General features: G+C 49.3%; 1 protein-coding gene across 2 annotated transcripts; it reads right to left on the reverse strand.

Moving 5' to 3' along the window:
• Positions 1–422: 422 nt before the first annotated feature.
• Positions 423–27,012, reverse strand: USP5 (ubiquitin specific peptidase 5). 2 transcript variants are annotated; one of them, XM_014574096.4, is made up of 20 exons: positions 26,809–27,012; positions 23,814–23,939; positions 23,486–23,552; positions 18,345–18,478; positions 17,989–18,134; positions 17,463–17,647; positions 15,313–15,407; positions 12,242–12,435; positions 10,277–10,348; positions 9,221–9,308; positions 8,391–8,516; positions 7,740–7,893; positions 7,140–7,314; positions 5,763–5,851; positions 5,314–5,505; positions 4,593–4,736; positions 3,453–3,598; positions 3,188–3,341; positions 1,188–1,272; positions 423–987 (listed from the first exon to the last, which is right to left on the reverse strand). In XM_014574096.4, the coding sequence occupies exons 1-20, from the start codon at positions 26,914–26,916 to the stop codon at positions 894–896; spliced, it is 2,574 nt and encodes an 857-aa protein (XP_014429582.1). In that variant the 5' UTR covers positions 26,917–27,012; the 3' UTR covers positions 423–893. The 2 variants fall into 2 exon arrangements, with proteins under 2 accessions (XP_014429582.1, XP_014429583.1); XM_014574097.4 differs by having other exon boundaries at positions 5,383–5,505; positions 26,809–27,008.
• Positions 27,013–27,438: the final 426 nt, after the last annotated feature.

Genomic DNA, 27,438 nt, shown 5'->3' on the forward strand with positions numbered 1-27,438 from the left:
AATAAGCAAGAGTGGAAAGTGTAAGTGAGGGGATCATTATAGCCAGGGCCGTGGAGGCTGGTTGTTGGAACCATGGGTATTTGGGCATGAACAAGCTCTAAGAGCTGCCAACTTACTGGGCAATCCGGGGGCCCATTCCCACTTGATAGGATATTAAATTAGCTTTCGGTAGCACAGCCTTCTTTCCCCTCTGCTTTAATAGATGCATCTCCGCCATCACACATTCCTGTCCACCATACCGGTAAACATAGATCATCTAGCTTTACAGTGACATCTCCCTTCCACACTTCAAAGCACAAGGGTGCATATGCCAAAGTAGAGGACAACTGGCAGGATTACATTGAGCACTACATTAGACAAGGTAACAAGTTTAGATACCCCAGCTCACAGGCCCCTCAGTAACATATAGGACAGACAAAAGCAAGGGGGCATTTAGATTTTTATTTTATCCTTCGTGTATTTTGGCATTGAAGGGGCACACAAGGAGGAAGTGGTGCTACTGATGGCCCACGTTACTTCCTGCACTGCACCCTCTTTTGGGAGGGAGCAGGGGAGAGAAGCCACTCATCCGATACACAAAGTCTCACACACACACACACACGCTCCCCTCCTCCCCTTCTGCCTGAAAGGGATGGCATCCATTACACCAAGCAGCAAAGCACTAGAGGCTGTGTGTGTCTTGGAGTAGGGGGTAACAATATTTTATACTGAAACAAAATCCACCTGCCCACCCCTATTCACTCATGTCCATGAGAGCCCCAGCAGTGGCATAGGTGAAGACACAGCCAGTAGAGGGGGAAAGATGTGCCCTGCTTCTCTGTGTTTATCATCACTGCTTCCCCCTCCTCATGCCAATAGCCTGCTCCCCCTTCTGCACACAGTAGGAGGGGGTTCTAGCTGGGAATCCGCTGATAGAAGTAGATGTAACCGAGGTCCTTGGGGGGCTTCTCAGAGGCGCAGACTTTCTGGTCATTGTAAATCACCCACCTGAAATAGAGAGAGATGAGCTGACGTGCAAAATTGTGTCTACCTTTCTCCTCCAAAGTGGCCTGTTCCTCTCTCTTCCCTCCCCCACTGACAAAGGGTTCAGACAGAGGATGACACTTCACCGCTGAAGGAAGGATGCTGGTTTATTCTTAGAAGTGGCAACCTTTAGGCTCCTCCTTGTCCCCTCAAGCCCCTCTTACCTGCCATCTTTCTTGATGTGGCAGACATAATGACCACACATAGTTGAAGTGCCCATGTGGCTGACGAAGGCGAAGAGCTGATACTCTGAGGGAGAGAGGAAAGAGGTATTCAGAGAGATAGAGGAGGGTTACCTACCCTTGGGCAGCCCCCAGGAAGAACTCTCTAGAGAGGCACTCTTGTCCCATATTCCCTAGAAAGGCCTTCAGGAGTCTGGGCTCTAATAATGGCTGAGAAGACAACATGCTTTACGGTGAAGTCGGTGCAACAAGGCAGCTACTTGATCATAAGGCCAAGAGAATTTTAGACTCAAGCTCTGGAGATACTGGTGAAGCAAGAAGGAGCCAGGAAAAGAGGTGACAGCTCCTTCAAGAAGGCCCTACCTGCTGCCTACCTCCTAGAGTTTGAGGGGGACGTAGATGAGCGAGGTGGCCCTGGCTCACATATCTGCTGGGTGGGTAATGGCTGGTGTTTTCCACCTTACAAGTAGTGCAGCAGTTTGGACATGAATTCCCCCAGATTTAGCTGGCTACGATAGTGGTTCCCAACCACTGGGCCGCGAACTGGTGCTGGCTGTGGCACGCTACCCGAGCCCAGGGGCAGGTGTCGTGCTAGGACCCAGCAGCAATGGGCAGGGGCTCTAGGAGCTGGGGCTGGGAAGGAGCTGCAGCGTGGCTGGTGTTGTGCTAGGATCCAGTGGTAGCAGCAGGCAAGGAGGAAGCAATTGCTGGGTTTGCCCTCCACCCAGCAAAGAGCAACTGGCAGCCACTGCTTGCAGGGACTCTGGAGCCAGGCTCCGGGCTGGATCCCTAAGCCCCGGCAGGGGGGAGAAAGCGCTCTTCTGTGCTACCTGAAAAGCCCTTCACAATGTAAGAGGAAATTTGAGGATAAGTGAGCAAAATCTCAGAGCTCTAATTTCCATAGGAAAAGTGAGCAAACTCTCTCAGAACTGGTTGGGTGGGGGGGCAAGAGACAGTTCTGAGGGGGACAGGAGGCGGCTGAGGAGGGGGCGGGGCAGATATGTGAGGTGGGGGCAGAAGGAGGATGCAACAGGTGCTGGAGGGAGGTTGGGTGGATTCAGGGGAGACTTATGGGGCAGATGGGAGTGGGGTACAATGGAAGGAAACTCTGCAGAAGGTCACAGGGAGCAAAAAAAGGGGGGGGATGCGGGGAGGGGGGGAGAAAGACGGAGACCGTGGGAGCAAGAGTAGCCTGGCTGGGGAAGGGAGACACAGAGGGAAGGGGTTGTACAGAAGAAGACAGGGGAAGATACAATGGCAGCTCTTCCACCCCATGGGGAGGGCAGAGGGGACTGGTGGCACCATTTGGAGGCACCAGCTCCTATGCCCCTGACAAAATTTCTGTTGCTAAATAAGGTGCCCCAAATGCCCCTGCGAGTGCCCCACCCTGCGCCCCTCCTTCTGCAGGCACCAGTTGCCAAAAGGGAATTCTTTCTGTGAATTTTTTTTAGCGTTGTAGATATCTGCAAACTCTGATCTGTTATGAACTGGCAATAAAGTATTCACATATTTATATATAATTATTTGCATAATGAATATGCAAATAAATGTTACTGGTCCACCAAAAGTTTGTAAATGGGTTTGCTGGTCTGTGTATAAAAAAGGTTGGGAACCACTGGGCTAGGAGACCAAAGGCAAGACAGAGATGGGATGAGAGCAGAGCCACCCTCAACTCGATGGCAGGACACCCCTGTTCCTCCCTGCATCTGACTCGAAACTACATCCCATTTGATAATTCCCAGTGGGCACAAACCCTTTTCCCTCCCTCCCTTTTACACAGTCCCAGCAGCCAGATTCACTTTTGGGAGGTGCTAAAACCTCTGGGCTCAGCGAGAGACCTGAGAAGTTAGAGAGGTTAAAACTCTGGGGAAGGCTGGAGTGCTAAGGTCAGAAACCACCCCCATCCCATCCCCAGGAACGGAGCTACCACTACACAACCCAGCACAGGGCAGAACTGATGCCCTCCAGGGACTGGGACTCACTTCCAGGCCCATCGCGCACTTTGGGACCCACAGGGATAGATTCAGAGATAGACTCAGCCGCTGAGCGCCCCTCCGAGATGTCCATGGCAGCCTCTGCGTCTAGGTCATCAATGTGACTGAAGATCCAGTCCACGGCCCGTTCCAGACTGTTACTCTGCAGGAGAAGGGGGGAAATGATCAGGTCAAGATCCAAGCATGTCCTTTCCCTGAGGATGCCACCCTCGACCACACCCTATAAGGCTGTGACCTCATCCCTGCTCCTCACCGTGGCTCTTAGGGCTTTCATAGCCTGATCTCGGGAGAAACCCATGGAGACAATAGTGGCCACGCTGTCTTCTGAAGGGGGGTCTGGACAGACGATGGTGGAACCTGGCCCACTAGATCCAGGGAGAACCAAGGGATTGGCAAAATCTGTAGCAGAAAAAGAACATAATTCAGAGGGGCTGCCTCTGGGTGCTGGAGAAACCTGTTAAGGTCTCAGCCCTGGCCTCTCCAGCAGGCAGTGCTGTAGCATATAATGGCAGAGAAAGGATGTTTATAAAGTCCGCAGATGATACCAAGCAGGGAGGGGCTGCAACTGCTTTGGAGGATGGGGTCATAATTCAAAATGATCTGGGCAACCTGGAGAAATGCTCTAAGATAAACAGAATGAAATTCAATACGGACAAATGCAAAAAGTTCTCTACTTAGGAAGGAACAATCTCTTTTACATGTACAAAATGGAAAATTACTGTCTTTGAAGGAAACGGATCTAGGGGCCATAGTGGATGACAAGCTAAATATGAGTCAACAGCATGACGCTGTTGGGAAAAAAAAAAAAAAGCAAACATTCTGGGATGTATTAACAAGAGCGATGTAAGGAAGACATAAGTCATTTTTTCACTCTACTCTGCACTGATTAGGCCTCAACCAGAGTTGTGTCTGGTTCTGGGCACCACATTTCAGGAAAGCTGTGGACAAACTGAGGAAGGTCCAGAAAAGAGCAACAAAAATGGGGATTAAAGGTCTAGAAAACATATTCAAAGAATGGGGTTTGTTTAGTCTGGACTAGAGAAGACTGAAGGGGGACATGACAACAGCTTTCAAGCACCTAAAAGGTTGTTACAATGAGGAGAGAGAAAGTTTTTCCTAATGTCCAACCTAAACCTCCCTTTTTGCAATTTAAGATTAAGGAAAAAAAACTTTCTAATTGTTAGGGTGTTTAAGCATTAGAATAAATTGCCAACGGAGGTTGTGGAATCTCCATTACTGGAGATATTTAACCTGCCTGTGATCTAGACGGTGCTTGGTCCTGCTGTGTGGGCAAGGGACTGGACTTGATGAACCTCGAGAGGTTCCTTCCAGTTCTAGTGTTTTATGACTATGTAGCACCTTGATCCAGCTGTGAGGTCAAGTGTTCTCCTACCTGGATCATCCATGTGCGACATGATCCAGTTCATGGCAGCCTCAGCCCCGCTGTTCCCTGTGTAGTATACTGCTTTGCGGCAGGCATCCATAGGAAAACCCATCTCCACCAGCTGGATAATCACGGACTCATCCAACATGGGAGCTGTGGGGGGATAGAGAAATTAGAGGAGCCTTATCAACCCTTCTCTCACCCATCCCTTTTGCGTGACCTCTGTTCCCTCCCTCCCACACAACCTTGTGCAAACCTTAAGCCTACATCCCTGGTAGCAACTCATGTGAGCCTTGCCTTTCCCTCCACTGATCCTGCGGCTAAGTCCTTATCCCAGAAGCACACAGGCCTTAAGAGGTGAAAGCCATGAGCCAAGCACTCCCTAGCAACGGCTCAGGAGCTTTGTCTCCTCTTCACCTCTCAGTACACAGCCAGTCTTTGTGTAGCCCAACCTCTATCCCAGCTAGATGGGAGTCTCGTCCCTCAGGATGCATGTCCTACTTCCCACTCCTTTCTACTATGGGCTCAGACAAAGCTACACCTGAGGGGTTCCTGGGGACACCGCCACCTTTGCATAACCAGCATGCAAGGGGGCCCAGTCACTGGCAGAGGGACAGGAAGACAGAAGCTGAAGGAGAAGGAAATCATTAGCCAGGCAGACAAGGCATGAGGAGAGCGAGGGAGTGAGTCAGGCACTAGGAAAGAGGAGGAAAGGAGAAGAGTCACTAACATGTTGGAGAGGAGAAGTGAGGGGAGCAGAAGGAGTCGTCGTCCTCGTTGCCATAGAACCCCAGGCTACCTTTGGGCTCGTCTGGCGTCACAAGTGGGGGTGCGATGTCTGGCATCTCCTCCTCCCCAGGTTGAAGCCCTGTCCCCTGCAACGCAGAGATATCCAGCTCCTCTGGCATTTCGATAGACACATCTGTAAGAGAATCTGGCTCAGACCCCAGCAACATGCTCAATGAGCTCAAAGAGCATGGCTGCGTGTCCCTCTAAGTTAAGCCATTTGGGTAGAGAATGTACATAGGACACTACGTGGCAGCAGTATGGCAAGACAGCAAGGTGGACTCTCCCCTGGTAGTAATGACCCCAATGCCTAAGCATGGAGGTGCTGCAACACAGAGCAGCATTGGGGACTCATTGATCCCGAGGCTTTGTGCTTCGCTTCACCCTTCTTACCGAGTTTTTTGGGTACCCAATCCAAGCCAAAAGTGAATTTCTTGATCTGGATCACCAGATAGTCTGGGAAGGAGGCAAAGCGGGTTGTCCTGAAAGAGAGGGACATGCCATGTCTGGACAGGTTCCCCTGTGCTTTGTTAATGGGAGAAGAGGGCGGCTAGGGGAGACTGGCTGGCTCAGGGAGATATCAAGGAAGGGGATGTGAAGTCTTCCACATTCCTGAGCCACTGCTGGAAAACCGAGGGAACAGTCTGCATGGTTCTGGGGAGACCCCACTGTGCTCAACACTGAGCCCACCAAACCCTGAGCAATCCCCAGAGGAAGCGCTGAGTGGGGGAGAACTTAATGTAGCATTGCCTAAATCTTTGGGTATGGAGATCCCCTCCGGGAAAATCAAACCCTCCTTGCCCCACAACCCCTGCCATGTGTTACAGGCCACTGCAGATTTGAGAATTCGAACTTCATACAAACACAGAGAACAAGCAGGTAAGGACGCATTTTAAACTACTGTTGAAGGACTGAGGTACTGAGCACTGGATGTCAGGAAAGATTGGAATACAAGTCATTACTCTCCACTCAGCAGAAACAGCTCTGCTTTACTGTCTTGAGTTACTACGCTCTGTGTTTTCGACAAGGACACAGTGAATCAGTCTGATGTTCAAAGTATCACCACTACATTCAACTTAACACTCATTGAAGAGATTGGGGCACCTCAACCTTCACAGCTCATTTCAACCTCTCTGTAAACTCAAGCAGGCTTTGGCGCACCCACTGCGCTCATTTCATGTTTTCAAGGTTTTGTTCGACTTTTAACAGCCACAAAAGTTAAGGCTGGGGAGAACAGTGCTGGCCACGCCCCCTCCTAGGCTAGGCAAAGGTTGGGGAATACTGGCTCTAAAGCATAACTCTAATTAAGCATGTCAGAATGCATCCCCATCACTGCCTCTCTTGGTTTTTTTTGTTTTATTTTCTGTACCACCACAGAATGCAGAGAAATGCAATGCTGAAGACCTCACAGCTACCTTAACTTTGCCCAAGGTAATCTACATGGGACATGGGGAAAGATGGAGCCTAAACAAAGGAGCTCAGGAACCACCCCAGGGCTGATAAGTTGTGAATTTCTAAGAGGAGAATGAAGCTTCAGGGGGTAGCAGTTAGTCTGTACAGAAAAAACCAACAAATGGTCTGGTAGCTCATGATCCCATCTACACGTTTTGTTAGTCTATAAAGTGCTACCAGACCATTTGTTGTTGTTTTTAAGAGGAGAATGGCAGCCCGAGGAACATTCCTGTGCTGGATACTGTAGGAAAGGGGTTCCCAAGAGGGCTTTCCCCACTGTGATCTGGATCCTAGATAGCACCTCCAAACCATACTCACTTGAGAGCCATAGACTTGGCCTGCAAGGCTGTGCTCCAGAAGTCATCCACCTGCTCGGGAGCCCCATAGGCCTCTAGACAGGAACTGAAAGGCACCTTGGCTCGGACCAGCTCGGGCAGTGGCTGCTTCTCCTCTTCTGCCTGATGCTTCCTCTCCTCATATTCCAGCAGTTCATCTGGGGACAAGGCAGGGGAGTCAGGGCCAGATTCCAGGTGCTCACAAGGTATGTGCTGTTGGCTGCCATCAGAAGCAGGACACCAGGCTAAATGGGCCCATCAGGATGTGTTCCCTAGAGTGGGTGCACAGAGCACACAACTTCCACAGCCATCAGGATAATTTCATTATGCTGGAATCCCACAGGCTGAATTACAGCTCTTGCCTTGGGTGAGGCAGCGGAAAGGTTTGGTCCCATGCCTGTCCACAGCACCTTTGGGGAAATTCACCCTAGTGAGCTCCATGGGGTATTGGACGAGGAAGATTTGGCTTCAGAACACCTTGCTCCTCCAGATCCTTGAAGGATCCCCTCAATTACAGTAAGAGAGCAGAGCAGAAGAGTTTTCTCACTGATCCCAGTGTCTGCTGCCCATTAAAGCCACTGACCTTTGTTGAGTGCAGCATCCATAGGCACAGGCAGCTGCATAATGTAGTCCACACGCTGGGTGTACTTCACCTTCCCTGTGGTCAGGCACTTGAGCTTCTCCTCCACCAGGAAACGGAAGACTTCGTTGGGGTTCTCTGAACTGCGGCAGTTCCTCTGGGAAGGGCAACGTGGAGAAGATGGGTGTCATATCAAGGCGGCCAGATCACCCAGCCCCACACAGGACAAAGAACTGTCTCCATTTGTCCTGGTCCAAGTGTAGAAGCTAAAGGTGGAAAGGCTGTAGCTCTTTAGTCAGCACCACCAGTCTTCAGATACCAATCCCATTCCCATCCCAAGGGAGAAGATTCCCTTTTCAAAGGGAACTCTGAGTGCTCCCAGCTCCCCAGAGCCTACAGATGGCAATTTCACAGGGACTGGGAGTGAGCCCAAAACAAAAGGCCCTGCAGTTGGGCACTCTCATCTTCTCCCAAAGCCATCATTCACTGGTGTCCTGAACTGTTAGTTCCAACCATCTGAGGCTTTTAAATACCTAGAGGCTGGCCCCTCCCTGCACTTCCATCCAGCCTCAGTGCCACTTCCCCAACTTGCTGGAGCTCATAACAGGAGCTGCTGCCATACCAGGATTTCAGGAAGTGTGGATCAGTCATTACCTCCACCATGTTGATGAAATGCAGGAAGAACTCCTGGGCATCTTGCTGCCTATTGGTGGAGAATTCTGGGTGGCCTTTGCCAACGAGAGATTTAAACATGCGTGGAGCAATGCCATCTTGCACGCCCTAGAAGAAAGGGAATGGGGGCGAGGAGGGAGGATGAAGGAATGAGCATGGCCTTCCAATAGCTCTCTCCACTGTGGGGTACATCTTTCCAAACCTTGCCTCCCTTTAGGGTCAGTGCCCTGAATAGTGGCTCCATAGAGCAGGGATGGGGAACCTCAGGCCCGGAAGCCAGATGTGGTCCCCTCCAGCATTGGGAAGCCAGCGCTGGCGCTCCAGCTCCTCCATCATTGCCTCACCATGGGGCTGAAGCGCATAAACTCTGCTAGGGCTGGGCCCCCCTACTCTCATGTGGGAAAGGAACGTACGGAGTATCTTTCTCCTTCTCAGTCGAGGTCCATGTCGGTGAGGGCTGGGGTTTGGTTTTCTGTCTTTTTTGCTGCTTCTCAGTTGAGTGCAGCCCGACTGATTTTATTGCAGGTCAGCGGGCCCTGACCCAAAAAAGGTTCCTCCTGCAACACAGGGTCCCCCACACTGCCAGACATGCTTTAGTCCAGGGGTCTCCAATGCGGTGTTGGTGGGTGCCATGGCGCCCGCTAGGGCATTTATGTGCGCCTGCCTAGTGCCACCCCCGGGTGCGCGGCACATGCATGGCCCCACGTCCAGGTGGCCCGGCAGCCCCGTGGGGTGCCCGCCACCCAAAAAGATTGGGGACCACTGCTTTAGTCCATTCCCTCCTCAGGAGGGTACTGGGGCTTAATCCTCACCTTCTGGTTCTGCTCTGGTTGCTGTTCCCCGTCTCCAGAGGCTGGCTTCGAATACTCCCCAGAGAGTAGCCCATGACCCAGCTTGGCTCTGGAAAGCAGAGGACTCACCGTCAAAGCTGCACCATGCTGCTCCTAACCCAAATACCCATCAGTTCAGCTCCCTCTTTCTCCCCAGCCTCAGCTCACCTTGCTCCAATGGCCTCAGCCCTCTCTGATATCTTCTATTTGAAAGCCTCTAATAACTTTAAAACTAAGCTTCAGCTCTTCCCAGGCCAATGAGTAAGGGCTGTGAGAGGACAGCCCCAGCCACACACAGAAAGGTAGCCAGTGCTGGGCTGCAACACAGTCTCTCAGCAGCTTAGTACAGGAAATGAAGCCCTGCATGGGACTCTGTACAGAAGGCTGAGGAAGGCAGAATGCAGGCCCTTCAAATCAGTCCGTCCTGGCTGTGGCAAGACACAGGAGAGCAGGAAGCAGACAGCACTTCCAGCACGTGGATCATATTTTCCAAACACATTTACCTGCCCAGGGTGGGCTGGCGATACCCACTGATCAACCCACAATTGTGCTCTCTTGGGACCAGCTTCTCCTCCTACCACATTCCTCTACTCACCACTCCCCCGCTCCAATTCCCACACAGCCTCACTCACCAATCACTCCCATTCCCTCAACTTTTCCCATGCTACAGTCCCCTTCAATTGTCATTGGCTCAGGAAAAGCAGAAGACACATGCATGCATAAAATAAAATATTCCCAGATAACTCTCCTCACACAACCCTATGCACTGGCTGTGAGACTAACCCCACCTAAACCAGTGTACTCTACTCTTAGCCACCTTTCTCTGCGGCTGGAAGTCTGTGCCGCAAAGCCAGATAGCCTCTCCTGACAGCTAGTGGTACTACAACCACCAGGAGTTGCCCAGTGGTGGCATGGCTTACTACACTCTGCAGAACATTTGCCACGCTATACAGTTATGAGATTGCTGCTGGAGCTTACACTTGTTAGCCCATCAAACCCAATCTTCTTTCTAGCCCCCTTCTTCAGAGCACTACATACACTTGGGTGCTGAAGTCCTGCGTGGGATCTGAAGGAGCACTTTGGAATATCTTCTCCAGCTTGTCCACGTACCTGCAAAGCAAACCAGAGGCAAAGGGAGCTGCAGACACAGCACCAGGCTGCATCCAGCAGCGTGGCTGGCCTGTACAATGCTCCCAATCCCAAAGGGTAAGACCCCAGCATTATTTGTAAATTAGTTGCAGCTAACTTATGTGATTAAACTCAAAATATGAATTGCAATTTTAATTGCACTAAGAGAATACCAATTGAAATGTATTAAATATTTTTGATGTTTTCTACATTTTCAAATACGTTGATTTCAATTGCAACACAGAATACAGTAAATATTTACATTGTAAAAAGATAAAATAGTATTTTTCAATTTACCTCATACAAATACTGTAGTGCAATCTCTATCATTAAAGCACAACTTACAAATATTGATTTTTTTTTGTTACATAGCTGCACTAAAAGCACAACAAAAATGTAAAAACTTTAGAGCCCATAAGTCCACTCAGTCCCACTTCTAGTTCAGTCAGTCACTGAGTCAATCAAATTTGCTTACATTTACAGGAGATAATGCTGCCCTCTTCTTATTTATAATGTCACCTGAAAGTAAGAACAGATGTTCAAATGGCACTTTTGTAGCTGGTATTATGAGCTAGATATGCATAACATTCATATTCCCAGTGTTTTTTTTGGTTAAAAAGAAAAGTGCCGGTACTCCACGGGAAAAGTTGTTGAGCTCTGACTAGAGGTGCTGGTACTGCGTAGCAGGCAGTACTGTCACACACAAAAAAAGCACTGCATATGCCCTTTTGTACCTCAGCCACCATTCCAAAACCCATGCTTCCATGCTGATGATGCTCATTTAAAAAAAAAACAAAACAACGTATTAATTAAATGTGACACGAAACTCTGGGGGAGAATTGTATGTCTCCTGCTCTGTTTTTATCCATATTCGGTCATATTTCAGGTTATAACAGTCTCCGATGATGACCCTGCACATGCTATTTGTTTCATGGATGCTTTTGCTGCAGATTTTGCAAAACACAAACAAGGTACCAATGTGAGATTTCTAAAGATAGCTACAACACTTGATCCAAGATTTAAGAATGTTAGGTGCCTTACAAAATCTGAGAGCGCATGTGGAACATGCTTCCAGAAGTCTTGAGAGAGCAACTTTCCAATGCGGAAATTACTGAACCCGAACTACTAGAAGAAAAATCAGTCTTCTGCTGGTGACATCTGAATCATATGATGAAAATGAACATGTGTTTGTTTGCAGTCTAGGATTGTTATTGAGCATTGATGCATGTCCTCTGGAATGGTGGTTGAAGCACAGAGGGACATATAAATCTGCATATCTGGCACATAAATAACTTGAAATACTGGCTGAAACAGTGCCCGGTGAATGCTTGTTCTGACTTTCAGGTGATGCTGAGGGCAACATTATTGCTAGCAAATATAAACAAACGTGTTTGTGTCAGCAACTGGCTGAACAAAAAGTAGGACTAAGTGGACTTGCAGGCTCTAAAGTTTTACATTATTTTATTACTGAACGCAGTTATTTTTGTACATAATTCTTCATTTGTGAGTTCAACTTTCATGATGAAAAGATTGCACTGCAGTCCTTCTATTAAGTGAACTGGAAAATACTATTTTTTACTTCTACAGTGCAAATATTACAGTATAAAGTGAGCACTGTACACATTGTATTCTGTGTTATAAGTGAAATCAACATATCTGAAAATGTGAAAAACACCCAAAATATTTATATAAAAGGTATTCTATTGTTTAATCGTTTGACACCCTATTAGGGAACTTTTGTGCTGATCCCAAGCATCCCACAAAGGATGGAGTGAATTAATTCCTTTCAGATGTCAGGTAGGATTGGAGCAGCTAGGATAGAGACCAGGACTAATTGATCAAAGTAACCCACACCCCTTCTCTTAGCTCACTTACTTTCTCTGGAAGTCAGGGATGCTAAACAGCACCTGCACCACAGAATTGAGGTAGCAACTGTTGCCCAGGTTTCGGATGCCAGTGTAACCAGGGCCATAAAGGGGTTTGAGCTGCACCCCAGACTCCTGGATCAGCTCCCACTCTCCAATGCGCTGATTCATGTCAATCTCCAGCTCTGTCATTGTCTTGTCTGTCTGTGGAAAGAAGAGATGGACCGGGGGGAGCTCAGAGAAGAACCACAGATGTACTTTGGGCCAAAAGGTAGAGTTCTAGGAGATTTCCAAGGGTAAATCCACACTGTTTGGTAAAAACGACCACTGGGAGAGAGAGAAAGATAAGGAAAGGCTGTGCAAATATCTGAGGAGTGCCAATTCTAAGGGAAGAAAGATTTTAAGAGGGAGAAGGGGGAACAAGGTAAATCTGACACAACAAAAAGGTGCCCAGGAACCATTCCCCAGGACTGAGGTGTCAGAGTCTGAGAAGTCACCTCCCCAAAGGAAGCCACATTGCTTAGAATACTGAAGAGGAGCCACAAGGAAAATGGATCTGGAGGTGGAGAAGGAGAGGAAACAAGTCAGTTCTTTGCTTGAGAGGAAGTGGGAGCTCTGTACTAGGGATTTAAAATCCCATTTAATTAGTTAACTGCCTAAAGGTTTACTTTAACTGGGTAAGCTATTGAACAGGTTCAGGCCCCCCCCTCCGTGAATGATGGCTGCTCCGGCTGGGCTAGAGTACCCCCCACCTGTGGCAGGCCTCACAGAGCTGGAGCAGCCTCTTGCCTGTGGTGGACGGGAGCTGTGCCAACCCCCACTGGTTAACCAGAACTGGCAAGCCTCTCCCCTTAAGGGTGAGGCTTACCGATTAACCATTTACATCCCTACTGTGTACCTGATGACCAGTGCATAATAATGGAGTTGCAGCCCCTACTCTGCTTGGCGACCAGAGGCCTGGATCCAGCTGAGGTCCTCCATCACACTCAGAATCAAATGGCTGCAATATCCTGGACAAACTTTATTGAATTAGGTTTGACACCTTTGGGGGGGAAGGGGAGGTGAAGGGGGTGTCCCTTGTATTAAATACAAAACTGATTGTGTGTTATTGTATGGCTGAATGTAGCTTGGGGAAACATTAGGAACGTCAAAGAACAATATGGGAGAAGTGGGTTTCCTAAGAGGTACTTGTGAGGTTTTCATAGAATCATAGAACACCAGAACTGGAAGGGATCTAGAGAGGTCATCAAGTCCAGTCCCCTGCCCTCATGACAGGACCAATCAACATCTAGACCATCCCTTACAGATGTCTGTCTAACCTGCTCTTAAATATCTCCAAAGATGGAGATTCCACAACCCCCGCTAGGAAACTTATTCCAGCATTTAATCACCCTGATAGTTAGGAAGTTTTTCCTAATGTCCAACCTAAACCTCCCTTGCTGCAGTTTAAGCTCATTGCTTCTTGTCCTATTCTCAGAGGCTAAGGAGAAAATTTTTTCCTCCCTTTTAGATACCTGAAAACCACTATCATGTACCCTCTCAGTCTTCTCCTTTCCAAACTAAACAAGCCCAATTCTTTCAGTCTTCCTTCATAGGTCATGTTCTCTAGATCTTTATTCATTCTTGTTGCTCTTCTCTGGATCTTCTCCAATTTCTCCACATCTTTCTTTAAATGTGGTGCCCAGAACTGGACACAATACTCCAATTGAGGCCTATTCAGCACAGAGTAGAGAGGAAGAATGACTTCTCGTATCTTGCTCACAACTCTTGTTAATGCATCCCGGAATCATGTTTGGTTTTTTTGCAACAGCGTCACCCTGTTGACTCATATTTATGTTGTGGTCCACTATGACCCCCATATCCCTTTCTACAGTACTCCTTCCTAGACAGTTGCTTTCCATTCTGTATGTGTGAAATGGATTGCACCTTCTTAAGTGGAGCACTTTGCATTTGTCCTTATTAAACTTCATCCTATTTACCTCAGACAATTTCTCCAGTTTGCCCAGATCATTTTGAATTACAATCCTAACCTCCAAAGCAATTGCAACCCCTCCCAGCTTCGTATCATCTGCAAGCTTAATAAGCGTTCTCTCTATGCCAATATCTAAATCGTTGATGAAGATATTGAACAGAACCGGACCCAAAACAGACCCCTGCGGAACCCCACTTGTTATGCCCTTCCAGCATGATTGTGAACCATTAACTAGTGAGAACGGTTATCCAGACAGCTATGCACCCATCTTATAGTAGCTCCATCCAAGTTGTATTTGCCTAGTTTATTGATAAGAATATCATGCGAGACCATATCAAATGCCTTACTAAAGTCTAGGTATACCACATTCACTGCTTCTCCCTTATCCACAATACTTGTTACCCTATCAAAGAAAGCTATCAGATTGGATTGACATGATTTGTTCTTTACAAATGCATGCCAGCTGTTATCTATCTTCCAGGTGTTTTCAGATGATTTCCTTAATTACTTGCTCCATTATCTTTCCTGGCACAGAGTTTAAACTGACCGGTCTGGTTTTCTAAAGCTACAGCCCAAGCAGAAAAATATATCATCTGCTGAGTATGTACTCCTGGAAACTCCGGGTCAGAGACCCCTGAACTGTATAAAAGCTGGACTAAATGTTTCATGAGTGGGCTAGTTCTGAGCTGAGGTTGTTATGAACTTGTGACCACCGACAAGACTTTCTGCTAGCCTGAAGGACTAATCACCTGCCACAGCCCTTGTCAGAGTTGGATGATCTCTGGTAAGTTTATTAGCCTGCATACAGATTCTTCTGGTGCTTTAGATATGTTTTCTGAGTGATGCATTAGCCCTTGCATAGAAAGAGCTGTGTGGTAGCTTAACTGAGGCAGTCACACTTATCAGTCTCTGAAAAGAAACAAGAGTAGCTCTGCTCAGGCAGTGAGCTTCTTGCTGGGAATAACACAGTGAATGCAGGGAACTGTTTTAGAGATGCACATCTCTCTCCCCACTGACTGTGGTGCCCTTGCTGAGTACCCGGGGGGGAGAAGATAGGTAGAGCTGTGACATTCAGATCCCCTTGTTTTGATGGGGGTTTCCCCTCGCACCTTCTGCATCTTGAGCATGTCAATCCCAAAGTGTGCCAGATGTTCAGCCAGGCTGGGATCCAGGACCATATCATCCTCATCATAAGAGTAAACATCTGTGGGGAAACAGTAAGGGGAAAGAAACTAGCTTGTACCCCAGCCATTCCCAGATCCCAACACCACCACCCCTACCCTGTTGGAACTAAAGGAGTTAATGTAAAAACCATTCAAAATAGAGGAAGTGAACTTTTGATCCAAGGACTCCATTTTGGTCAAAATACCCATCAGCAGCAGAGGACTCTGAGCAGTGCTGGCTCTTCAGCCAGAACTGGTTTTTCCCACCCAACCAGAACATTTCATCACCTCAGAATTTCACACCACAGACAGGATTTAAGGATCTGTGCAGCTGCTGGGGGTATGGTCTTTTCCATCTATGCTCCTGTCAGCACCAGACCCCCATAGCGGCCGTGATGAGGGAAGGGGAAGATGTACCACCAACGATCCACCTCCATAGAAGCTCCTGGCTGGGATCTTCCTGGAGGTCCTCCCTGAAAGCTTCAAACTAGCTCAAGGGTAGAAGGTCCCAGGCCTCAGCTGCACAGCACCGTCGGCACCTCCCATTATGTCTTTGGGTTCTTTCCCATCATCTCCTCCTTCCTTCCTTGCCAAAATGGGAATCTGGGCCTAGGCTTCATGCCTCTTTGATGAAATCCCTGCACTGTTATATATTGTTGGTTAAGGATGCTTACTGCCATTTGCGTTATTGTTTGATTCTCATTTGAATTTCCCCATTTTTCCAGTTATTGTAATTTTAATTCCTTAATGCATTTGTTAACTTACCTAGCGAGTCATCCTTTATTATTTCCTTATCACACTGGGAGAGTGCACTGAGGGATTACTACAATACATCGGTCATAGATACGGGAAAAGGGTGCCTGCATCTTCTGAAACAGGGGCTACCTTGACACAGGGGTCACCTCTGGATTTTTATTTTCCTCAAGTTGCCTTTGTCCCTGGGTAACAACCCCCTCAAACAACTTGCTGCTAGGGGAGGGAACAACATAAAGTGCTCAGAGATTTAGTCTAATAGACAGACTGAGCAGTACTGTCTTAACATTGGCAGGATGGGACCCAAGTTCCCAAGAGGTGTAGGGCAGTGGTTCCCAACCTTTTTGATACTAGAGACCGGCAAACCTATTCACAAACTTTTGACAGACAGATAACATTTTATTTGCATATACATTATGCAAATGAATCTGCAAATAAAACATTACCAGTCCATCAAAAGCCCAGCCCCTGAAATCCCCAGTGCCAGCCCTAACCCCTAGAACTTCCCACCCCTCCACTACCCCCCAGTGCCAGCTACTGACCCTAGAGTCCCCTGCACCCAATCCTCCCAGTGTCAGACTCCCATTCTCAGAGCCCACATGGCAGCAATGGCTCTGGGGGCCGGGGCACATTCCCGCTGCGGCGTGTCCTGCCTTGCCTCTCGGCCAGCCAATGGTGGGCAGGGACAGAGTCTCCTCCTGGCAGCAGAAGAGCAGTTTGCTCCTTGGCGGGAGGGCCATGGAAGAACACTTCCCTGTGTGGCGGGAGGGCCAGGAGGAGATCCCGCGCCTGCCCAGTGCTGGCTGGCTGAGAGGCAGGGAAGGACACACCTCTCCCAACAACTGCGGTAAGAGCAGCGTACCCCAGCCATGACCCCCAGAGCCACCGGTAGAGGGCGACTGCCCAGTGGTTGGGAAACTACTAGTGTAGGGTAAGGAAGGGGAGCAAACAACTTTACTTTGGAGTCTAGTACAAAGGCCTTGTGTGCCTGATGAGCAGAGGCATGTTGTGCCATTCACGCCCTTCAATGCCTCAGACCCCTAGAGCAATGAGCACTTCCCCCCACAGGCTGCAGGAAAGAGGACACAGATAGCCTTTCCAAAGGCCTCTGAATTCTGGGGAGCACGATTTGCTTATGCCCCTTCCCCAAGAAGTGGATCAGATCAGGAAATCCCAGTTGTTAGTGGCAGCTGTTTGGTGCGTGTCCTAGGCTACACCATCGACAAAATTCATGTGAAATCCCAAGCCCTCCCCTCACTTGTTCTGTCAGGGGATCATGGTGCCCAGATTCAGCCCATCTAGATGCCTGGCATCTGCAACTCCCCGGGGTCCCCGCATCTCACCAGCCCCATCAGGAGTGATGGTTCCCAGTTTCACAGCCAGTGGGTAGCCAGTCTCCCGATAATGCTCAACTGCGTGATTGTTGCCACCGCTGCCATCGAAGTAGCGCCGGCCACATAGGATGGATCCATCAGTCATGTTGAGCCACAGGTTCTCACGCATGTCACACTTGTTGCACTTCCAGCCACTGCCAGCAGGGGGAGAGAAGGTGCAGTCTATTCCCCACTATCCACGTACCGTGGCACAAGTAAAGGCTTCTGGGACCCCACACCCATCCTACTCTAGGAAGCAGAGCACCATGGCAGACCTACAAGGCAGGAGTCAATTGTCAACCCCCCACCCTCAGAGTTTCCAGGAATTGACCAGCTTGTATCTCAGGCCACACCATGATCAGAGATAGGTGTGGCTGCATGGAGGAAGTCCACAGGAAAAACCTCACAAGTGACAGAGCAATAGTCCCATCACAGGCCCAGAGGAGGAAGGTCGTGCTGTAGTGTCCAGAGCAAGATAGAACCTGGTCAGACTCACCATGGAGGGATGCGGACACTATTTTGTAACTGGTGCAAGGAGAAAGCATGTTTGGAAACACGCCGAACCTCTCCATCCCATGCCTGCACCTCTTGCTTCCGTGAGGCTGAATCTGCTGTCAGGATAGCATCCACTGCACTGGCAATCTGAAATTGGAGAGTTCAACACCACTTACCCCTGCTATTCCAGATTTAGATTCCCCACAAGGCTCTGCTAATGCCACTCCACCCTGCCCTGATACCCACTACTATTCTAGTCCTGAGCACCCAACACAACGCCGCTAGCTCCTATTTGCAAAGTTGGAGAGTCCTACTCCATAACAACCCGCTTCCTGCAGACAGAAAATAAAAACATACCCTGTCTCGGACCATGTCTGGCAGCCCCTCCAGCCCATCCCGTGGGATTTCCAGGTGCTCTGGGAAAATTACTATTTTTACATCGTCGTCATATTCAAACTTCTCCTCGGGGATGTCAAACCCACCTTCTATACCTACAAGAGAAGGAATGCTGCAGTAAGAGTCACGGCCAATAATCTGGAGCCCAGCCTTATATGTGCCAGCCCCAGGGAGAGGTTTTCCAGCCTTGAATACTCAGTGTGTGACTAGCCTCGTAAGCCTACCGGTAGCTAGGACAGAACTACCAGGGGACATTGCTGCTCAAGATTCACTGATGTTAAGACAGCTAGCTGTTGCTGGGGTACACGTGAAGCAATCCTCCCAAACTCAAGGGACACTGCACTATCACTTCCAAAACACCTGGCTAAGGCAGAATGCTCACAACTCTCTGCACCTTCCCACAAAGGAGACTTCCTACTGGTCCCATGGTTGAGGGCAGGGCATAGAAGTGCTTAGTTCAGGACTCCCAGAAACGTTAGTGTTACAAGACTTAGAGAAACCAGGAAACGTGCTGTTCAAGCAGGCACTCTGCATAATGGCGATGCCAGTGTTACTTTCAAGCAGTCTCTGGCCACATACCAAAGAGCAATGTTTGTGACACCAAAAGTATCCCTGTATTCACACCTTACACATTATTGTAATAATATTTGTACAAAATATGCCTTGTGAGGGTTTTTTCCCCAAATCATCTGTTTTCACCTACTCCGTGGGGCAAGCCACAGTGTTGTAGAAACCGCCACTATCTAAAAGGGCCTGCTTCCATAGCTCTTCCAAGAGTCACCATCTGATCAAATGAAAGAGCCTAATCGCTCCTGGCAAATATATAAACTGCACCAAGCAGTGCTTTCTCTCCTTACGCCTCCTCCGAATACCCCTATGCTATGTCTACACTACGAGTTTTGTCGGAAGAGGCAATGCAAATGAAGCTCTGATTAGCATTTTCTTGTGCTTCATTTACATAATCTATTCCAATTCATTTTTACAGAAAAACATGCAGTGTGGACGTTTGTTTTGCGCAAAACCCTCTTTCTGCGCAAAACTGACACATCCACAAAGCATGTTTTTGCGCAAAAACAGATCAGAATAAATTAGCATTTTCGCGTGCTTCATTTGCATAATCAGCACTTCAATTTGCAGTGCCTCTTCCGACAAAACACGTAGTGTAGACATAGCCCTGAGTGCAATATGGTGACTTTGGCAAACAATTACATTGCATCAGCTTAGCAACAGTGTGCTGCAAACCTTGATGGGTTCAGAAATACAGGTTGTACCTCTCTAAACTGGGACTCTCAGGTCTGGCAACATCTGTGGTCCACCAGGAACACATGTTCCTGGACCAGGAGGGTTTGGAGGCACACCTGAGAGCCCCATGGCGCTGTAGAGGGGCCCAGCAGCACAGCGGGTGAGGGGGCGGTATTCGGCAGGCCCAGCTGGGGCCAACTGCACAGCTGCCTGGAGGCAGGGGGCTGGCTGGGGCTGAAAGTGAAGTAGGTGGCTCGGAGAGGTTCGGAGTAGGGGGCCAGCGGCAGGGGACCTCTCCTGGTAGGTATGTTAATCATATAAATGCTAGGGTTAACAGGTTAAACCTAGTGAGCAGCTCCCCGCCTGCGCTGCTACGTAGTGGGCCCGGCCAGGCTGGAGCCTGCATTGCTGCAGGCAGGGGGCTGCTCCAGTCCAGCTGGGCCCACCATGTTGCAGGCAGGGAACTGCTCCAACCTGGCCGAGCCATGCCCATGGCACTGGGCCTGGCCACTGGTTACCTGGTAAAGCTCCTGCTTACCGTGTAAATGGTTAACCCTTTAAATCCCTATCTATCCCTTGATCCAGCAAATTCACTTGTTCAGGACAGGGCAAGTCCTGAGAGTGCCAGACCAGGGAGGTCCAACCTGTACTAGAAAAAGGTCAGTTGAAAACTACAAATCAGTACACTGCCCCAAATTCACCACATACCCAAACATGCCTTCTCAGTATCTCTTGATGCACCTGCCAGAAAGCGCCTTCTTCCTCCCCCACAATAAGGAGTGATTGGGAACTGGGAATCCCCAGAGCACTAAAGGGTTCCTGAACCCTCAATCAAAACAGGCTATCAGGGTTTCAGGGCGCCCTTAAGAGCTACCTAAAACTCTAGTGTGGTGGTGAGCCTCAGTTTCAACCAGTGGGAGTGGCTCTGCAAATGTTTACTGATGATCTACCAAAGTGCTCATAAGTCTCTCCCCTCCCCCTCCCCTGCGCAGTACTGAACATCACAAACACTGATTATCCTACTACCACGCCAAGAGATAGAGAAGTCCTGCTGTTACAGATGGGGAATATAGGCACATTGAATAAGAGGAAGATTTTGAAGGGATTAAGAATCACAAACCAATGGGCCTTTTCTCTGAAATTCCTTTGGCAATTTTGAAAATCTTCCCCAGAGCAATTAATCCATCACCACACAGGAAGCCTGCAGCAGAGAGAAGCTGAGAACCGCAGCCCTACCCACAAGGCCAGTCTTTTTCTCCTTCCAGTCCAGCTGGACCGCCAATTAACTGGCTACATCTCTAACAGGCACTATAGCAGCCTCCTCACTGCATCGCGGGAAGCTGCTCCAGCCCAGTTGGGCTGGGACAGCCATGCCCTCAGACAGGGGGCTACTCCAGCCTGGCTAGATGCACAGTGAGCCTGGCCCAGCTTGGCTGGAGCAGGCTCCAACTGCGCTGTGCCACAGGTGGGGAGACCACTCTAGCCTGGCCCCATTTGCAGGATTCTGCTTAAGCAGTTGACTGGTTAAATGTAACATCTACCCGGTTAACTGGTTAAACAGGATTTTACATCCCTAGTCCCGGTCTCATTCTTTACCCTGAAATATCATCAAGTGCAGCTAGTTGCTAAGTGAATGCAGATGCATGTCTCTCAAAGCTTTGTAAAACGCAGGACTAACCCAGCTGTACAAAGAGCATAGCCAAGCACACAGATTTGGCTTAATCTCTCTGATAGACAGCATAAATAAGGGAAAAAAGCATCTGCCCTATCAAGAAACCCCTCTTCTATTCCTAGCTTTGACAGAAGTAACCTTGGGGAATTTCTGTTACCCTATTACTCCCTCTGTAAAAGGGAAGTGAATGATAGGAACTAGTGTTATTACTTGTACTGCAGCAGTGCCAAGAGGTCCCATATTCTCAGTAGCTTTTGCTACGCAAAAAGGAGTTTTAACATAACATAAGGGTTCAGTATGGGTTTTCCCCTCTAGTAGCTGGCCAACATGCAGAGGCCAAGAACCTATTACTGCCGAATGGCAAAGAAATTACACTTTTAGTTGCTGTGCTGTAGGGCAGTAGGTTCTAGATTCAAATCTGGTCTAAACAAGCAAAAAGTATTCCTGGCCTGGATTCCTGACCAAAACTCTAGCCAGGTTGTAAACAATGTCCCTTTGATTGGGAGTGGGGCACCAGCATGGCAGCATTCCACTCTGTCAATCCAAAAAGCATCATTGGTATATTTAAGCATTTAGACCTGTTCCAGTACTATGCCCTAGATCTCAAAGAACAGTCTAGACCAGGGGTTCTCCATCTTTTACTTTCTGGCTACATCCACGCTGCAGCACTATTTCTATCCCGAAATAGCTATTCTGCGTCTTTTGATCACGCCCATTATTTTGAAATATAACAGGATCACTATTCCAATATCCCTGTTAACCTCATTCAAGGAGGAAGGGACATTTCAGAATAGCAATTTATTTTGAAACTAGCCAATTAGCCTGTCATAAGACGGGATTTTCAGGTCTCTCCTCCACGTCGGTCTCCTCTCCTAAGCCTCCGGTCTCTGTCTCTCTCTCTCTTTCACTTCTCCTCCCCCTCCTGCCTCTCACTCGGGGGACCACGGAGCCCAAATGGCCGTTTGGGCTACGCACTCCCCGTGCTGCATGGGGGGGCACGGAGCCCAAATGGTCGCTTGCGCCGCTTGCTCCCACGTGGCGGCCTGGCTGAGCGGCACAGAAAGTCAGCTAAGCGCCACAGCGGGAGGCGAAGGGGGTGGTGACGTTCATGGCCAGGGGGCGGGGCCTGGAGTCGCTGTCACACCGCACGTCACCGCCCCACCCCGCTTCGCCTCCCACCGTGGCACTCGGCTGACTTCTGTGCAGTTCAGCTGGGCCGCCGTGGGGGAGCAAGCGGCGCAAGCAGCTGCTTGGGCCCTGCACTCCCCATGCAGCACGGGCCACCCAGAGGGAACAGCCAGCATTTCGGCATTACAGACTCTCAGACACTTGGCTACTATACATATGATATGTTACTGTGTAGATAGCACCATATTTCAAAATAATATCAATATCAGATACGCTATATGTATAGCTCAAATTGCAAATCTTATTTCGACCTACGGTGCAGTGTAGACGCATCCTCTGAGCCCTTCCCCCAACACCACTTGTGCCACAGTAACTGGTTTTCTGCACTTACAAGCCAGGGCTAGCATTAGGGTAGTAAGTAGGATAGCAGTTTGGTTCCCAATGCCACAAGGGCCCCCATAAAACAATATTGCTCAGGCTTTGGCTTCAGCCCCGAGCCTCAGGGCCCTAGGCTTCAGCCCCATTCAGTAGGGCTTTGGCTTTCTGCCTTTGGCCCCAGCAAGTCTAGCACTAGCCCTGCTTTGCAGCCCCCTAAAACCTATTTGTGGCCCTGGATCTCTGGTTGAGAACCATTCTTCTATACAGAAAAATTCAGTCAGGAGCCTGCCAATTTTCTCCCTATTTGCACTAAAGAGGGTTAGTTTTTTCAACCATGCAAAATGTTATGGGGCCTCTTAGAAACCTTTTGATCAAGTAACCAAAGTTTCCCCAAACTCCACCTCAACCCCTAACCTTGCACCGCTGACATGTTTGCAGATTTTAGAGAGAATGCAAATTGCAACTGTCAACAGAACTGTTGTTACAAACAAAGCAACTCTCACCACTGCAGCAGGTTTTTAAATAGCTATCCTATTTGGTCACTCTTGGATATGTGGATATTGGGCTAGATGGGATAACTGGGTCTCACCCAGCACAGGGGAATGGTGAGAGTGAATGGAACTGGACTAGACAGCTCTAGATACATTAGGGAAACATGGCTAGATGGAGTTTTTTTTCTTACCAATAGCTAAGCGTGTGGGTTTCTTCCTGGGTGGGTCTCCAGCACTGGAGCTACTGTCTTCCTCCTTCTGTTTTAGGAGTCAGGAGAGAAAGGAGACAGTCAGTACGGAGGACAAGAACTCTGAGGGAAGCCCAACACCTTTGGAACAGGGGCAGATACTGCAGGTGGAAAAAGATGGGGCAGGCAGCCAAAACAATAACTAGTTGGGGGTCTTGTAACAGGGGGAAAACACCAGGTTGTGTTTCAGAGAGACAGATCTCTCTTCTCAGCCTCAGAACAGGTTTGGTAATGCAATGTGTATCCCAGTTCCAAGTACCACATTTCTTACCAGTTTGCGTGTTCTCTTGAGGTGCAGATAGACCCGATGGCCTGTTTTCCCATAGTACTTTTCTACATATTGCTTCCCGAAACCCAGGAATGTGTTCATACAAATATACAGGCCCCCATCTGACTCCTAGGGGAAAAAGACAGACTAATAGACACACATCTTAGTAGAGCCAATGACTAAAATAGAGTTTTACCTTTAGTAGATTGATTCTAATCCAGCTCCATTCAATGCAAATCATGCCCATTTGTCAGCCATTCAATGGCTGGTCTGAAAGGAGTGGTCAAGCCTCACTCTAGTTGCCAGCACGACTTCTCTTACCACTATGAATTATTTGAAAATCCACTTGCCCATTTATCTATAGTGGGAAGGGAGCTGAATCAGGCCAGACCAATACATTTCTGAGGCATTGTAGCCTCATTTTAAAAAGCCTTTAAGTAGTTACTAAGGATGTTAGATGTCATGTAGTTGATTAGTCATGTAACTGCATAAAAAAGTATTGGTTACATGACTATTTGATACTGACAGGGGCGAGGATCACAACTAGTGTGTTTCCAGCCTCACTCCCGGGGAGCCCCCTGCCATTGCCTCTGATACAGGAGTGACAGCAGCCCCCTGTCCAGGGGGGTCCAAGCTCCCCATGGACAGAGGCTGCACCATGATAGGTGGAGTAGCCTCTGCCCACAGTGGGCCCAGGATCGCTGCAGACTGAGGCTGCATCATGGGATATGGAGGAACTCCCCCAATCTCCCCTACGCTGCTGCCTCTGATAGCGGGGCAGCAGATCTGATGCTCATGGGGAGCCTGCTTAATGACTGCTCCTCACGGGCACTGCTTCTGCTGCCTGCTCTTGCTTCCTCTGATACAGAGGCAGCAGGGGGAGGGGAAGTGCACGTAGTCGATAGGATTAACCGATAAGCCTAATTTATCGGTTAATCATTTACTCAACTATACACTAACATCCCTAGCAGTCACAATTGCAAAGTATGACCCCATCAAAACGTATACAACTATATCAGCAGACAAATGGATCTAGTGCTATTGGTGCAGCTTGAAGCTTTGCCAAAGTGTCAAAGATTGAAAGTTAAGAAGAATCTTGTTTGGTTTTACAGTTGTTTCAGACCCTTGCGGGCATCTGTAAAACAGACATGGTCAGTCTGGGCAGCCTTCTAGCACCTATAGTACTGATGCTATTTAACAGAGGTGGGAGAGAATGTGAGGGAGACCTAAACGTAGAGACCATGAAAGAGTGACAATGGCAGAGAACACACAATCTGCTTCTCAGGAGCCAGCAAACAAACTAAGAGAAACAAAAAATGGGATTCCTTATGTAGACTTATGTAGGAAAATGGGGAAAGAGCCGTCTTTTATTGTATTGCCTTGGACAAAATCTTTCCATCTCTGTCTCTGATCAGTAGCTTTAATTCTTGCAGCAAAGAACAAGGGAAAAGGGACACTGAAGACAACCTGAAAATGATCTAGTTCAATTTTTTTTTTTAAGAGAAAGTGGAATAAATCCAGGAAGAGCATGAGAAAAGAGAAAAAGTGAAAGACTAGCTGTAAATTACAGGTTTAAACTGAAGGAAATTTAGTTGACTGTTACAATTTGATACAAGAAAACATAGCACACAACTGTACTGATCTATATGAACTGCAAAGGGAGTGGCAATGCAGGTATCTGTCATCCACATCAGCAGAGCCAACTCTTGATCACTGATGTCAAGTAGTTTTTGAAGCCCTGGAGCTGGCACAAATAAGCCTTATAGCTGGCAGCTTCACAATGAGTTTAAGGATTGACTGGACCACAAATGTTGAACTCCCCTCCCCAGGAAGGGTGTAGCACTTTATCAGGGTGTGAACAGGGAGCGGAACTCATTCCATGGCTATTTAGGCTCCCCCAAGTCAGGGAATAGAGGCCTCCCATTTTTAGGAGCTGCCAATCAAGCACTTTAACCAGCATTAACTTCCCAATGGAGGCTGTGACTCCACTGGATGAACCTGGCTGGAAGGAAAAAACACTGCCCTTTTAGTTGAAGCAAAATGCAGGACAATGTAGCACTTTAAAGACTAACAAGATGGTTTATTAGATGATGCCCTTTTAGTGACACAGCACAGGGAACAGACAGTTTTTAGGGACAGGAGAGCTTTGCGTTCCCCCCCCCCCCCAATACAGACACCCTTAGACAAGGAGAGACCAGGGAAGCTCCGAGGGCCTTTAATTTAGGAAGCTTAAAGCTGGCTGAATCCCTTTAATAGCCTGGATGTTCAGAAGAAAGAATGCCTCTCTCCCTCCACTCCAGAGCTCTCCCCGAAAACGGCCCGGCGGAGCGGCAGCTTCCTGGAACCCCAGGGAGGAGCACGAGGGAGGCGGGCAAGGGGAGCGAGCATGTGGTCGCCCCAGAAAGAATGCGGGACACCCTCTCCCGGCGCCCTGTGAAGGGATCCGGGCCTGCGGGGCACAGCGCTGCGAGAAGGCCGGGCTACGCCCTCCAGCGTGCGCCGCGAGTTAGGCCGCCAAAGGGCGGCGGGGCAAGGCACTGAAGCGCCTCTAGGGGCTGCAGCGGGGCCGGGCAGGGGAAGGGGTCAGCGCACTACACTTCCCAGCATGCCTCGCACGGGGGACCCGTCTCGAGTCTGCGCGCCCCTGCCCACGGGCGCAGGGAGCCGGGCCGCCCCGCGGTGAGTCAGCAACAGCAGGACAAGCCCGCGGAGCCGCTACCGGGGCGCAGAGGCCAGAGCCCGCGGGCAGCACCAGGACGGAGAGAACTACAGTCCCCAGCACGCCTGCCAGGAGCGGGGCCGGGCCTGGAGCTTGTCGGGAGTTGCAGTCCTCTTGGTCGCACTCTCCACTGAGCCGACCGGAGCCCACCCCATAGAAGACTCCATGTCCCAGCATGCCACACGCGGGCCGGTCCCTTGGGCCCGGGCGCACTGGGGATCAGGCCGGGGAGCAGGCGGCCTCAGGGATGAAGGGGGAACAGCTACCGGGAGCGCTTACCGGTGTATCGAAGGAGAAGGCGCATTCCTCCTTGTGGACCCGGTCGCCGGCCTTGGGCACGCGGATGGTCGGCAGCACCGACAGCAACGCCTCACTCAGCTCCGCCATGACAGCGGCTCCCTGCGGCACCGCCCACAGCCCCACCCTGACCAATCACAAACGTGTGTTGTCAGAGGCTAGGCAGCCAATCCAGTTTCACCCAGGAGCAAAAGCAGAGCGGTGGCGCTACCGTTAACCGCTCCACCCCCTTCGTTCTAAGGCGAGACCTGCTCGCCCTATCACAATTGCCCTTTGTGTACGGACAGCCACCGGGGACAATCCAAGCAGAACTGTCTAAACCTCCAGCCAATGCAAGGACAAGAGTAACGTGGGGCGGAGTCGCTTGAAGATTGACGGAGGGAAAACCAATGAGACCCGGAAAGCCTAGTGACCCAATAGAACACTATAAATTGCTAGATCAGGAAACAGCCAATCAGAGTGGAGATATTTTAAATTCTAGCGAATGGGACACGGGGAGGCAGGGGTGGTTGTACTGCGATTGTGGCTGTCCCGCCAATGGTAGGTTAAGGGGTGGGAGTACGGTGTGATTGGCATTGAGATTAGCTAATGAGAGCGCTGTAAGTGGGGACG

The sequence above is a fragment of the Pelodiscus sinensis genome, chromosome 1 (assembly GCF_052426305.1).
Source record: "Pelodiscus sinensis isolate ZL-2025 chromosome 1, ASM5242630v1, whole genome shotgun sequence".
In the NCBI taxonomy this organism is placed as follows: domain Eukaryota; kingdom Metazoa; phylum Chordata; order Testudines; family Trionychidae; genus Pelodiscus; species Pelodiscus sinensis.

Bases quoted from the DNA above. Each gene is read 5' to 3' on its own strand.
- USP5 (XM_014574096.4), bottom strand. From the start codon at position 26,916: ATGGCGGAGCTGAGTGAGGCGTTGCTGTCGGTGCTGCCGACCATCCGC. The intron at 23,553-23,813 runs GTAAGAAATGTG...CTCCTAAAACAG, and splicing joins TCAAGAGAACACGCAAACTG to AAGGAGGAAGACAGTAGCTC. The intron at 3,599-4,592 runs GTAGGAGAACAC...TTTCTGCTACAG, and splicing joins GTCGCACATGGATGATCCAG to ATTTTGCCAATCCCTTGGTT.